The following is a 12,933-nucleotide window of genomic DNA, read 5'->3' as shown; positions in this document are numbered from 1 at the left end:
TCTTGGGTCACATTATAAACAGTCAAATCAGTGTTTACGTGATTAACGATGTTATCTCAGGTTACCTGACAATCGTAGATCTTCCGCCTCGGAGTTGCCTGAGGACTTCTCTAAATCCGAGGCAGTTGCTATAGAACAGCTGCTTAACAAACCTACTGTACGCCCACGGCTTTGGAAACCAATCCTGTCGCCGCCCACCAATGTGAAGGACTGCTCTAAACACCGTGGCTTGGTTCTGCAATGCAGGTGTATTTTAAAACAAGTCGTTTCCCAACCAGTTTTCACAAAAACAGAAGCTGGGAGATTGTCCTCGGTTTGTAGTTGAGTTTAAAGACTGACTTGTTGTGAGTCTACAAAGGACGAAGGGTGTGTGTGTGTGTGTGTGTGTGTGTGTGCGTGTGTGTGTGTGTGTGTGTGTGTGCGTGTGTGCATGAAATAAAATACCTCCTGTATCTGGAGTGGCAGACAGATGAAGGTGTGTGTGAAGCACACAATTAGAACAGAAGCTTTTCTTACGTGAGATCTAAGTACACTAAAAATGGTCGCTTTCGATTTTGCATTTGAATAAAACTTTGGAAACGTGTAATGAGAGTCGACTTCTAAAGTTCCAGCAGAAGTTCCAACTTTCTGCTGGAGCTCATTTACGTCGTCCAGGCTTCCAAACCCACATAGCAGGTGTTAACCGAGACATTAACCCATTAAGACCGGGAACGCATCTGTGTCACTTTTTGATTTGAGCTAAAAAAGCATTATTTGACACTTTGGCTATTCAAAAATAGCAGATATACAAGCTCATTGCGCGGCACCGAGTGCCGCGCTACAAGCTTGTAGATCTGCTATTTTTGAAAAAATATGAAAATGTGTGCAAATCTTTGAATATATTGTTTTAAAGCGAACATTTGTAACTAAAATCTTTGCTTCTGGGGGTCCCTGGAACAACATATTTTGAGATGGGGGTCGGCGGCCAAATAAATATAATTTTGGGGGTCCTTGACATGAAAAAGTTTGAGCACCACTGATATAGAAACTTAAGTTTTTTCAGAATACTGTTGGGATTTAGAAGACATTCGTAGAATCGGCCTCAGGTCTTAATGGGTTAATATATCTAAAAGATGGAGCTTTTTCATCAGATAGTGGCACGTCATCGGCTGTTCGTTCTCACATGTCACGAGCACACACATATGACCATGTTTACATGCGTTTAGTCCTTGTGAGTCATGGGTGGGTCTGTGTGTTGACTGACTCCGTGTCTGTCAACTGTCCCGGGGTCCAAGGATAATTACTCTGAAAGCCATCTGTGGCTGAAAACCAGACATCTCGCTGACACGCTCCTGAGCTTGTAGATCGGCTATTGTCGTATGACGGAGCATAGCGTAACCTGGCGCCGCTCCTGGTCCCAATATGTGCGCTGATGACAGAAGCCTCGTGGCCTTTTAATTATCAGCTGGAACGCGATGAAACGTGACGTCTGTCTGTGCGCCGCCTGGGATGTAATGACACGTTTACGTCAAACCTGTTGACACGAGGCGGAGTGTAAAAAAGTCTGCATTTTTGTGACATGGTTACAGTTACAGAACTGGTAGAATCAATATCGACAGCAATTGATAATAATGAATATACAGTGGGGGTTTTTATTGATTTACGAAAAGCATTTGATACGATCGACCATGGTTTGCTATTAAAAAAAATGGAAAGATATGGTATTAGAGGAACCGCCAATGCATGGTTAAATAGTTATCTTAGTAACAGAAACCAGTATGTACACATGAACAGTGTTGACTCGGACAAACTTAACATCACTTACGGAGTCCCACAAGGCTCTGTACTGGGACCCAAACTGTTCATAATGTATATTAATGATATATGTGAAGTATTGAAACATCTAAATTGTGTACTGTTCGCGGATGACACTAGCCTGTATTGCTCAGGAAAACACCTAGAGCAGCTCCTGGATACAGTAGAAAGTGAGCTAAGTATATTAAAAAAATGGTTTGATATTAATAAATTGTCACTAAACATAAGCAAAACTAAATTTATCATTTTTGGAAATAGGAAAATAGATAAACAGGTCAAAATCAAATTTGATGATGTTGAAATTGATCAAGTTGTTGAGAATAAATTTCTGGGAATCACAATTGACAGCAAACTGAATTGGAAATCACACATTAACTCCGTAAGAACTAAATTATCGAAAACAATTGCTATACTGTATAAAATGAAACCAATCTTGGACCAGAACTCACTCTACTTACTGTATTGCTCTCTCATACTTCCACACATCAGTTATTGTGTGGAGGTATGGGGGAGCAACTACAAATCTAATATCAATCCAATATTTCTACTCCAAAAAAAAGCCATCAGAATTGTCAATCATGCAGAGTACTACACACCTACAAATTCACTTTTTATTCATTCAAACACCCTAAAACTACATGATCTTGTTGACCTTAATACTGCAGCCATAATGTTCAAAGCACATAACCATCTGCTTCCGCAATGTATCCAGGAGCTGTTTGAGCCAAGAGAGAGTAGGTATAACCTAAGGGGATTTGGTATCTTTAAGGGGACTAAGGCAAGAACTAATAAAAAAGGTAGATGCATAAGTGTCAGAGGGGTTAATCTTTGGAACGGTTTGGACGATGAATTAAAAAAATGTAGTTCCATAAATAAAAATAAAAGAATGTATAAATCTAAAATAATAGATAAATATAGAACATTAATGTAAATTATAAATACTTGAAGGAATGTTAGCTTTGCTTGATTATCTTATAAATTATATCGTAATTACATACTAAGTATGTATTATAAATTATTATACAAATTGATTACTATAGTATTATATTATATATTATATATATATATGATTATATATTATACTATAGTAAGGATATTGTAATATGATAATTCAAGAATTCTGTAAGTCTTGTCTTTTTGGTTGTTGTGATCACGTTTGTCTTGTTTTCTTTTTTCTCTGTTGTGTTAATCTTCTCTTTTGTCAGTTTTCTCGTTTGTTTGTTTGTTTTTTCTTGTTTTCGTAGTTTTTCTTTTTTCCTTTACGTCAATTTGTTTTGTGTGCAAAGGGATAGGCAAAATAAGCCATTGGCTTCAGCCTACTCCTTTTTGATCTTAATCATACATGATATGATATGATGATATGTCGAATACATTTAATGTACCCTGCTAAGATCAAAAAAATAAAATACTACTACTACATGGAATTAAAATGTCTGCCGGAGGACGTTGTCGTCTCGCTTCGGTGGGTTTCTCGCTTTGATAAAAGTTCCGTCCCCGCCGGCGCTTCGTCGTCTCCAGCCGGTTGGGGTTGTCTTTCCGCTGCGTCTGGAGAGTTCCTGTGTGTCAAAGTATAGAGGGAGATGACTCATGTCATCGCTCAGTTTTTTTTTGTTTATTTTTTTTAGATGAGAAGACATTTAGAAAGAGAGTGCATCTCAAATGATGAATTATAGTCGTGGTTCCGGTGCTGCTGTTATTTACTTTTCAGAAGGATGCGATTAAATGAATGTCTGGGAGGAGAGTGTCTGTCTGTGTTGATTGTAAATGTGACCTTCTCCAGTGTCTGGCTGGCTCTCTGACGGCTTTTCTAACTTGTTTTCTTCTTGTTTATTCTCTTCCTCCTCTATTTCTCCATCCCCCTCTCTCTCTCTCTCTCTCTCCTCTCCTCTCTTTGAATTGCAGATGAAGAGAAAGTTAGACCATGGCCCCGAGGTTCGATCTTTCCCTTCAGGAAAAAAGCCCTGTAAAGGCTCGGAGTATCCAAGGTAAGAGTTGTTTAGAGTATATTGACCATTATTAGGACCTTTTTTTTGACAACGTCGGTATCGGTAATTATGCAGCCGATGCGCACCGGTTCTTTAGCGCTTTGTGAGGTTATCAAACGACAATGTTTGAGTGAATAGCGCTTAGGTGGTTGAATAAAATGAAGTTCAGTTTACGCTATTTGGTTCATAGGGAAATGTTAGCGGACCTAGTCAAACCCAGTTAATGAAGTATATCTGTATAGGGTTTAAGTGTTTTAAGTACTTCTAGAGACACAAATGAATGAGTAATTGAAATTCGTCTCAAGGCAATGTGATATCATGCGTTCTATGGACCAGTTGATATCAGACATGCCCCAATATTAAGTCTTCTCTATAACTTCCCTCATTTTAATGCATACTTACTTTTCTACAGTATGTCTTTATTCAGTGAAATTAGACCTCTGAATAACACAGGTATTTTGTTCATGTTCATTAAAATACATACTGGATAAACTGGATGTATTGACCATTACATGCTTAATGTAACGTCATTAGTTCTTCCCCCATTAAGAGCCTCTACATCCAGAAATGGGAGCATAATTGAAACTAACCTTTTCATGACACTTATCTCCTGGTTCTGAAGTGCATAGATATCACACATCTAGATAAGCCCATTAAGCTGAAATGGAAGAGCGAGAGATATGAACAGAGATAAGCGTATCTGCCATCTTGTCAGATAAAAATTAAAACACACGTGCATGTGCACACACACACACACACACACACACACACACACACACACACACACACACACACACGGACAGACACACACACACACACACACACACACACACACACACACACACACACACACACACACACACACACACACACACACACACACACACACACACACACACACACACACACACACACACACACACACACACACACACACACACACACGGACAGACACACACAAACACACGCATCCACATTCCGGTTCCTTAATGATTCCCTCTTAACACATCCACCGCCAGAGGTTAATCTCATAATGTACTCACCAGTGCCAAGGTGTTTTTGTTGTTTTTTTGTTTTTTTCATGTCGCCATAGATCTTGTTAAAATCCTTAAGATTGAGCCGTGAACGGTCTGTTTACATCCGCGAGATCTCCCTGTATCTCCCAGTGAAGATCGCGTGTCAAACGGGGCATCCATGTTGTAGTTAGAGCGGATTACGTTAAACAGTGAAATGCGAGGAGAAAAAACTACAGGAAGAGAATTGAGTTTCAGTTTCGTCTGTAGAATGGGAGCGGGCGTGATCGTCGAAACCGGATCCCAAATAATTCTATTTCCTGTCATCAAACCGGAAACGGAAGTGGATCAAAAAAATTCCGAAAGTGCACCCGGACCGCGCATGCGCGAAAAGACCGCAGCCCGTAGGACTACGGGCTCGGCGCTTAACCGTTGGATTTAACGGCCCGTAGAACTACGGGCCCGGCGGTAAAGGTGTTAATGGTCCGTTAAGAGGGAACGGACCGTTCCTACAGGAGGTTCCAAATGGACTCTTAGGGGTCCTTGACATTTAAAAGTTTGATAACCACACACACACACACACACACACACACACACAGAGCTCTGTTATATTGGATATGAACACCCAGATGTTCAAATTCTTGAATGTTTAAGGTGTGTTTGCACACACACACACGCACACACACACACACACACACACACACACACACACACACAGCCGTTGTTGCCTTTTCCCAGCGACTTTCAGCGAGCGTGGCGGCCGCTTTACTGGCAAATGCCGCCATGTAATTGGTCCCAGTCGCAGCTTCCTATCCCATTAAAAATGAATCCATTATGCAACAGACCCCCGGCCCCATGCCGCTATACTCTCCTGTCGCCGGGCAGAATGAGAAGTGCTGAGGTTTGGACCCAGCGCATTGTTTCGCCCAACTCTACCCCATCAACCCCCCTCCCCCGCCCCCGTCCCCCACCAGAGCTGCAATTAGCCAGTATTTTCTAAGCCTTTTTCGATTAATCGATTAATCGTGAAAGCACCCTTTTTGTTTTCGTAATTTGTTTCATTTTTTACATCAATTAGTCTCATTAGCCACTTAGGCCCCATTTAACCCATTAAGACCGGGATCCCATCTGTGTGTCATTTTTCTACTAGATCTACAAGCTCATAGCGCGGCACTCGGTGCCGCGCTATGAGCTTGTAGATCTGCTATTTTTAGCCCAAATAAATCTAAAAATTACACACGGAAGCGTTCCCGGTCTTAAAGGGTTAATATTTCGTCGTTCGACAGTGGCATACAAAAAGAGCCCCCCCCCCCACACACACACACAGACACACCCTACCCCTTGTACATTATACAAGGGCACACGACTGTGCCCTCTTTGAAGTCCCGCAGTGCCCCCAAGGTCCCCCCCCCCCCCCCCAATGTTACGAGATGCCAGGCTGAAATTGAACGTAAATCTTTGGAACTGTGTGTGTGTGTGCTGTGCTGTGTGCACTTTGAAGTCTCTAGAGGAAAGGGTTGGAGAAAAAAAAGCTGGCCTTGAAGAAGAGAACACCTTGAAGGAGAATATGTTGGTTATTTATGGATTTCCATTTGGATGCATAGGAGTATATACATCCATGGAGTGTGTATCAATGATGGAGACACAGAGTATTATAGCATACATGGAGCATACGTACATCCATGCATGTAAAACATGGATGTATTCAAAGTCGTTTGTCTTCTTGGTGTTCATAGCATGCTGTCCAATGTGAAACGCAATGAAAGAAAAGCCATATCATCTAATAGTGTATATATCACTAGTCCACAACCACATTTCCAACGCGCCGTCCGTCCGGACTATGGGAACGTCACTATATATCCCATAGCCTGCGGAACGACAGCGACTACAGATCCCGTAGATTTAAAAAATGGCTTCCTCACGCCCTTGCATATGCCAACGGTCACTGCCCTCATGTGCAATTTGAGATCTGTTGGTCAACCTACTGAAGGGAAAGGTGGATGAGGACAGACTGACATAGTAGACTAGTAGGATAGGTGCCATATACGTCATGTCCCTTGTTTGGTTGGGGCTGAGACTGGCAGAATCTTCCCCCAAATAACAAGAATACAGTTCTTATTGGAGCAGTCTTTCTCTTTGGGGATTCTCAACTTGTGGGCCCCCAAATATTGGCAAAACACTATAATTTTAGTGATAATATAACATTGATATGAAAATAGATATGCAAATCGTCCAAACCTTGGAACATTTTGTTTTCATTGCGATGCCGATAAGTAGGAATGCTGTGTATTAGTTCCATTGATCCAAGCCGGAACACAACATGGATTGATTGATCATTAAAATAAACCTGCTCTGAATAATGCGTGCGGCCCACCCATCTGACCAGTTAACAGTTAAGTGGTACGACGGGGTGGGGCCACGAATACTTGTTTTGAGACTTTCAAGCGGGCCCTGGTCCAGAAAAAGGTTGAGAACCACACTGCTCTCTAGCATGCAACCTTTCTCTGTACCATGCAGTACGCATCCAACAGAAAACTATTCTATCAAATATATATTCAAAGATTTGCACACATTTTCAAGATTAAAAAGAAGAAAAAAAGCAGATCTACAAGCTCATAGCGCGGCACTCGGCGCTAAATAAATCTAAAACGACACGGATGCGGATTGAACGGGTTAACCCATTAAGACCTGGAACTGTGTCATTTTTAGATTTGAGCTAAAAAGCATTATTTTACACTTTGGGCTATTCAAAAATAGCAGATCTACAAGCTCGTAGCGCGTCACCGAGTGCCGCGCTACGAGCTTGTAGATCTGCTATTTTTGAAAAATCCTGAAAATGTGTGCAAATCTTCTGAATATATATATTTTTAAAGCGAAAAATTTTAACTAAAATCTTTGCTTCTGGGGGTCCCTGGAACAAAATATTTTGATGGGGGTCCGCGGCCAAAAACATATAATTTTGGGGGTCCTTGACATGAAAAAGATTGAGCACCACTGATATAGAAACATACGTTTTTCAGAAAACTGTTGAGATTTAGGAGGCATGTAGAATCGGCTTCAGGTCTCAATGGGTTGTTAAACTAACACTCTGAAGTTTGTGTTGACATTAGCACGGCCTTACGTGATTTGGCATGAAATGAACTTGGACTTGACTGTGATGTGAGTTAAACTGGCTTGTGGCCCGCATTAAGGCAAAGCCATGCAGCAGTGTGGAGAGGGTCAGTCCAGGACTGGTGCTGGTTCACTGCTAGGTCAACAACAAGCAAACAACCAATTAAGCTGATTACAATTCAGCCCGGCATGCTCTGGGAATTATTTTAGGGCGATTTAATGGTGATTCCACTGAGTAAATGGATGGAATTTCAAAGAATTTCTAAATACGACAAGAGAGTAGCTTCACACGTCCACTTTATCTCTAATGCGAAATAAGCTAATTAGAATTGGCCTTCTCAGTAACCCCCACAAGTCACCATTTTATTTGTTTTTCAGGTATACTATGTACTAGAGATGCGCGGATGGCTTTTTTTGTCACCCAAATCCGCGTTAACAAGTTCATTATCCATCCGCCATCCACCCGCGGTACTTATATCATCCTATTTATAGATCCGCACCAACCGCACCAAATAATTGTTATTTTCCTGACGTTAGTTTTCTTATAAACAGTGTTACTCACCACTGTCGCGATGCAGTGACTGTATACAATCCACAACCATGGTAACAACAAGCGCACGTCTTCATTAAGTTACTTTCGCTTTCAACCACTTTGTTGCCATGTCGGCTTTTTATAAGCTTTTTATAAGCGACTTTTAAAATAATAAACTTTATTTATATAGCACCTTTCATGACATAAATGCAGCTCAAAGTGCTTTACAGAAAAAGAAAGAAAAAGTGAAAACAAAACACAGAGCAAAAACAATGCTCTGCGTTGCGACTTTTGGGCTTGTTTGGCACTTGTTTTGGGCTTGTTTTCATAGACCTGGCTACTTATTTCTCTCGCAACCTGGCAACACTGGCTGCTTGCAAAGCAACATGTCGTGAGCGGCTATTTTTTGCCTGGTGTAAAATGACGTAATATTAAAATACTACAAACGCACACACGGTGAAATTTAGTGCTTTTTAAAAGCTATTATAGGCCTATAGATTGATATCATTAATTTAATTCCCGCATTATTTCACCCGCGGTTTATCCAATATGAATTAATAATTATATTTGATTGACCCAAATCCACCCAAACTGCGGTTAACTGCGGCAACCGCGGCTAAAACCGCGATCCGCGCATCTCTACTATGTACAGTATGAGGCTGGATCAGGCTTAGGCCTGCTTTTTTTAACTTAAATCGTTACAGTGATGTTTGCAGAAACTAGCCAATCAACGCGTTGTACAGCGTATTATGAGCTTGTCCGCAGCCAAATACATATAGTTTTGGGGGTCCTTGACAGGAAAAGGTTTGAGAACCACTGACGGCAACATAGTTTTTTTTTTTAAAACTAGGATTAGGATTTAGAAGACATTTTGTAGAATCGGTCGGTCTAAATCGGTCTCAGGTCTTATAATGGGTTAAACATTCATCAGTGTTTCTTCTTCTTCTGCCACTCACAGCGTCCCCTGTCCGGCCACGCCCACCACATTCGGCCACATCCGGAACGGCCACGGTCAGGGCCAGCAGCGGAGACGAATCACCTCCATCCAGCCTCCCACAGGTCTCCAAGAATGGCTCCGAACATTTCAGGTGACTTTTTTTTTTAGCCTCAACCTCAGCCTTTCTTTGTTCAATCTGTGTCCTCCCCCCCCCCCTCCTCCTCCTCCTCCTCCTCCTCCTCCTCCTCCTCCTCCTCCTCCTCCTCCTCCTCCTCCTCCTCATCCTCCTCCTCCTCCCGTGGACGTCTCCCGAGTCCTGTAAAGCGACAGCTCATCGAAAAGCAGATGTTCGACCCAATCAATGTTCACTTAGTCTCTGAGTTAATTGCTGCCATGTTGTTTTGGTCCCACCGTCACATTACTGTAGCCACTGTAGCGTGGAATTGGAACTGGTTCTTACCTGTTAAGCCTAGCCTCCCTATTCTGGGGAGAACATTCTGTGAAAAAAAGCCGAAGGCAAAGAGATTTGGTGTAGAGGGAAAAAAGGAGGAGGGGTGCTAGAATAGATTTCTGGGGCACTCTGGTCAATGAATAGAGTTTAAGTTGTTGACTGGGAGGGAACATATGGCACTTTTCCACTGGATGGTACCTACTCAACTCTACTCACTTTTGTACCAGGTGCTGCGTTTTCCATGCAGATAGGGACCCCCTCAATGTAGCTGGTCGAACTAAGTACATTCACTCAAGTACTGTACTTAAGTACAATTTTGAAGTACTTTTACTTTACTGGAGTGTTTCCAATTGTCTATACTTTTACTTCTACTCCACTACACCTCAGAGGCAAATATTGTACTTTTACTCCACTACAATTATTTGAAAACTTTAGTTAGTTGAAAACTTTAGTTACTTTGCAGATATAAATTATTACATTATAAAACGTACATTAACCACTTCAGCCCTATTTTATACATAGGCAATTTGAAAATAGCAGATCTACAAGCTCCCAACGCGTCACATCAAGTATGCGACGCGGACATAACAGTCCGGTGTTACGCAAATATGTGACCAAGTATCGGGCCCTGGGGGACACTGCTCAACAAAGTACATACTGTAGGGTTTATGTGGTTGAAACGGGATGACAATAGATTTAATTCTATATTGATCTATGCTGTATTAGATGAGGACTATGCTGTGTGTCTGGATACCAAACTGGAGATCTTGAAAGCTCTTGGTTAGAACATTACATAATGTAGGGAGGCTTAAAAAAAGGCTTAACAATTATTCTAACACTTTACCTTGGCCTTACTACAGTGCATCTGTTCATATTTTGTTGCATTCTCCCTAATTGTTAATGCACTTACAAGTGTGCAACTATACAATCTAATAATTTGGGACTTTCAGTAAGTACTAAAATGTATATCAGCTACTTGCATAATACCATACTTACAGGTTAAATTGCTGATGTTGTTACACTGGATAAGGCACTTGCAAAATACAAACATCACCAAAACATCTATAAGTTTTAAGACGAGTCTGTGGAGTCACACATCTGCATCTGTTTCCCACGTGGTTCACAAGTTCATAAATCCTTTTAATCCTACACAGGAAAAAACAACAGCTTTTCTTTATTTGCTTTGGCCCACACTGCGGTACATTTTGTTGCACTCCGTGCTCTGTGTCTGGAGCATCTGTGCCCATCAAAAATTTAATTTAATCTTTGAGCAAAATAAATGGGAAGAAATTATGGCTTTGCTCTTTGACTACAAAGCCTCGTGCACAACATAATGGCTTCTTAAATGTGACAAAATGTCAAGACGTAGTTTGCTCCCAGCTGGTTTTAAGTGGTTTAGCTCTCGACCCTCGTTTGCCAAGCCTGGCTTTTTCCTCACATCTCTTGATTCGATGAAAGCATCGGCTTTTCTGATCGTGTGAAATGTATTTCTGTTGATTAGCATCAGAGGCACAGGTTTGTGGAGGCACAAAGAGACCAGGTCAAATGTTGTCTTTTTAAAAGCTCTTAAAGATGTGTCGATGCCAAGAAGAGACCACGCAGTTTGTGACAAAGAGGCAGTGGTGTAAAGTAACGAGGGTACATTTACTCAAGTACTGTACTTAAGTACAATTTTGAGGTATTTTTGACAGCTTGTAGATCTGCCATTTTTAAAAAATCTTGAAAATGTGTGCCAAATACATATCATTTTGGGGGTCCTTCACATGAAAAAGTTTGAGAACCACTGACATAGTAACATACGATTTAGAAGACATTTTGTAGAATCTGAACCTCAGGCCTGAATAGGTTAAGAGCCACTGAGTAAGGTGGTTCATGTCGTGCCCAGTGTGTGGGCAGAAGTAGTGCCTCAGTGCTGCAGTTCCATTGTACCAGAACCAACCCCAAAGGGGGATTTGTGTGTCCGCCAAAGAAGAGCCCATCTCCTACTGGGCTAAGGGCTCCCTTCCATGTGTGTGTGACAATGAGAGAGGGCACGCCATCTCAAAACATATCTGTCCGTCCAGCTTCCCTTTGATGTCGTACATAAAGGGTTGCCATAGGGAATGTTATTTATCCGAGGAGGCCCCGACACCACTACTACCATGGGTCTGACGGTGACGACGCATTCTGACGGGGACCTCGTTTTCAACCTCGCGCCGGCCACAGCTGCCTTGTTGTTATTATTTTTTCCTTTTGTACGATTCAGAAAGATGCATTCTGCACATTCCCCTAGTCCGGTCTTAGCCTGTTATAGGCCCCGTAGCATGTGAGCAGAAAAGCTGCTCTAAGCCAGCATGCCTGCAAAAAAAAAAACAGCGTTTGATGTTTTGCCTTTAAGGACGAGGACATTCAACGGGTGTCGGCGGCTGACGTTTGATCAAATGTGACTTAAAAAGAAAATGTCTTAAAAGTGGCACAAAAATATCAGTGGAACCCTTTGGTTTAGGCCAGTGGTTGGTTTGGGGTGTTTGATCACCAAAGGAATTAGGAAAGTAAATAAGGAATATTTAAGCTGCATATATTTTTGTTATAATTATGACGAATAACATAGCAATGGGATGCTTTGTGATCTTGTGGATCACTGCTGTTTTCACTATGTTTGAAGTTTTGTTTTAAAAAAAAAAATCTTTACTTTACTTTTTGGAGAATTTGCCCAAAATAGCCAGGCTTTGACGGACGTATAAAAGATCAGCCAGCCAGTCACAAGTCATGGATAATGGTAGAATTCAGTATTCAGGGGAAATGTTGTTGGTTGGAGTGTTGTCAGTCCGTCCAAAGCCTCAGTCCAAAGCCAGCAATTAGTAAGTAGCCTTGGGAACCAATTGTTCCGGAGCCACGATGTGACCCCATAGGTCAGGAGGCTATCTCCTGTTTCCGTAGCATGAGGCAGTTTGATGCACAAACACACCCCCTGGACATGACGCTAGTGTGTCTTATTTTTTATTGTCTTTGGTGTGACTCGACCGGGGATTGAACCCTGACCTCCCAGTCGCGGGGCGGTCACTCTTAACCACTGAGCTGGTACCAACAATTAGTACTGTGAGAGTAAGGGGCGGATCATCCAATCAGCT

General features: G+C 41.7%; 1 protein-coding gene across 5 annotated transcripts in view; it reads left to right on the top strand.

Annotated features, from left to right (window-relative positions):
• fbxw7 (F-box and WD repeat domain containing 7) overlaps window positions 1–12,933 on the top strand; it is a 269,250-nt gene that overhangs the window by 219,174 nt on the left and 37,143 nt on the right. For all 5 annotated transcript variants that reach the window (XM_080415338.1, XM_080415339.1, XM_080415337.1 and 2 more), the window contains 2 exons: window positions 3,697–3,779; window positions 9,394–9,523. In XM_080415338.1, coding sequence (XP_080271464.1) covers window positions 3,697–3,779; window positions 9,394–9,523 — 213 coding nt within the window. The remainder of the gene's footprint in view (window positions 1–3,696; window positions 3,780–9,393; window positions 9,524–12,933) is intronic.

Source organism: Gymnoscopelus braueri (genome assembly GCF_963280865.1).
Source record: "Gymnoscopelus braueri genome assembly, chromosome: 2".
Lineage (NCBI taxonomy): Eukaryota > Metazoa > Chordata > Actinopteri > Myctophiformes > Myctophidae > Gymnoscopelus > Gymnoscopelus braueri.
Note: the sequence above shows the minus strand (reverse complement) of the source record. Positions and strands in the feature narration are given on the sequence as shown.